A 2,056-nucleotide genomic window follows, 5' to 3' on the forward strand; every position below is an offset into this window, starting at 1 on the left:
GCCACCCGACCGCCTTATAATAACTCTAATAAATATATCTACAGTATAGTAAATATGATTTTTTTGTAAACTACACATAACTACCAATTACACATACTGTAAACAAAATGTCTCTCCCCAAACTGCATAGTGCACCTTCAAAGTGCTTTATGTAACACTTGTTGCATGAGTCCAGTTAGCATGAGTCCAGTTAGCATGAGTCCAGTTAGCATGAGTCCAGTTAGCATGAGTCCAGTTAGCGTGAGTCCAGTTAGCGTGAGTCCAGTTAGCATGAGTCCAGTTAGCGTGAGTCCAGTTAGCATGAGTCCAGTTAGCATGAGTCCAGTCTCCTACCCAGTAGCCGAAGAGGCCGGTGCGGGTGTATGTAGTCTGGATGTCCCGGATGAAGGGAAGATGTCTCTGCTTTGCAAACAGCAGGAGCAATAAACCCTGCATTCTCACTGATGTGACCTAGAGAGAGAGAGAGAGAGAGAGAGAGAGAGAGAGAGAGAGAGAGAGAGAGAGAGAGAGAGAGAGAGAGAGAGAGAGAGAGAGAGAGAGAGAGAGAGAGAGAGAGAGAGAGAGAGAGAGAGAGACAAGTGAAGTCAAGTGTTCCTTTATTAATCCCCTTTGGGGAAATTCAGTAGCAGCATGGGATAATAATAATAATAATAATAATAATAATAATAATAATAATAATAATAATAATAATAATAATAATAATAATAATAATAATAATAATAATAATAATAATAATAATAATAATAATAATAATAATAATAATAATAATAATAATAATAATAATAATAATAATAATAATAATAATAATAATAATAATAATAATAATAATAATAATAATAGAGTAGAAGATAGTAATAATAGTGGAATGGCACAATTAAATCAATAATAATAATAATAATAATAATAATAATACACAGTATACATGGTATCTATCATAGTATCGTAGTATATCATGGTATATATAATTTAGTAGACACCAGTCATTATTGGCAGCAGTCGACCCATGGTGGTTGGCAATAGTGCTGCTTCTCTCCTCCCTCTCATCTTCCTTCCCCCCCCTCTCTCCTCCCTCACCTCCCTCTATCCCTCTCTCTCCTCCCCTCTCTCCCTCCCTCTCCTCCCTCCCTCACCTCCCTCACCTCCCTCTCTCCCCTCTCTCCCCTCTCTCCCTCTCTCCCCTCTCTCCCCTCTCTCCCTCTCTCTCCTCCCTCTCCTCCCTCCCTCACCTCCCTCACCTCCCTCTCTCCCTCTCTCCCCTCTCTCCCCTCCCTCTCTCCCCTCCCTCTCTCCCCTCCCTCACCTTGACGTAGCCTCTGGGTGCCAGAGTGTTCATGAGGAGGTGGCTCCAGGAGTCTTCCACTATCAGGTCTGAGATGAACTTCAGAGGAGTAGCCCTGACCTCCTGCAGCCTGACAGGCAAACACACAAGTTACTAATGTCTAGACTAGACTATCATGTAGATGCTCGTAAATATTATGAAAACTAGATACATTTAATTCATTAATTGATTGATTGATTGATTGATTCATAAGGTGTTCAAATGCATTCTCATGTCCTGATTACAAATTTGCCAGTATACATGAGTAGCCGAAACAGAATATAACTAATATTACCATGGAAACATAACTCACAAACAGCTCACAAAACCCAACCGTAAATGGTATAAGGTGTTTACATGACTAATATTGACACATCCCAGAAATCACATTCAGGTCATCCCCGCTATTGTAAAAGGGATATTTACATGCACCAACTCAAACATGGAATACTCAAGTATCCCAAATAATATTGCAATGGGCCTGGTCTACAAGATACACTATACGACTAAGGTACCCATGTACATGTCAAAATACTTCCCAAAGGTGAGTGAATACCATGACCACAACACCAGAGGAAGCTCAACAAATCATGTTAAACCCAGATTCGGCTCAAACAAGGGACTAAACACGTTTTGCAATTATGACACATCAATGTGGAACGCCCTACCCAAAGCTGTTAAGGAATGTGAATCCCTACCCACATTCAAAACCGCTCTTAAAGAGCACCTACGGGAGGC

The 2,056-nt window shown here is 40.5% G+C and overlaps 1 protein-coding gene across 1 annotated transcript in view; it reads right to left on the reverse strand.

The window, feature by feature from the left end:
- inpp5kb (inositol polyphosphate-5-phosphatase Kb) overlaps positions 1–2,056 on the reverse strand; it is a gene marked incomplete at its 5' end in the record, with an annotated part of 20,595 nt that overhangs the window by 8,757 nt on the left and 9,782 nt on the right. The window contains 2 exons of the mRNA XM_084320018.1: positions 334–450; positions 1,301–1,409. Of these exons, the coding sequence (XP_084176144.1) occupies positions 334–450; positions 1,301–1,409 (226 nt within the window). The remainder of the gene's footprint in view (positions 1–333; positions 451–1,300; positions 1,410–2,056) is intronic.

The sequence above is a fragment of the Notolepis coatsorum genome (genome assembly GCF_963971535.1).
Source record: "Notolepis coatsorum genome assembly, chromosome: 8".
In the NCBI taxonomy this organism is placed as follows: Eukaryota; Metazoa; Chordata; class Actinopteri; order Aulopiformes; family Paralepididae; genus Notolepis; species Notolepis coatsorum.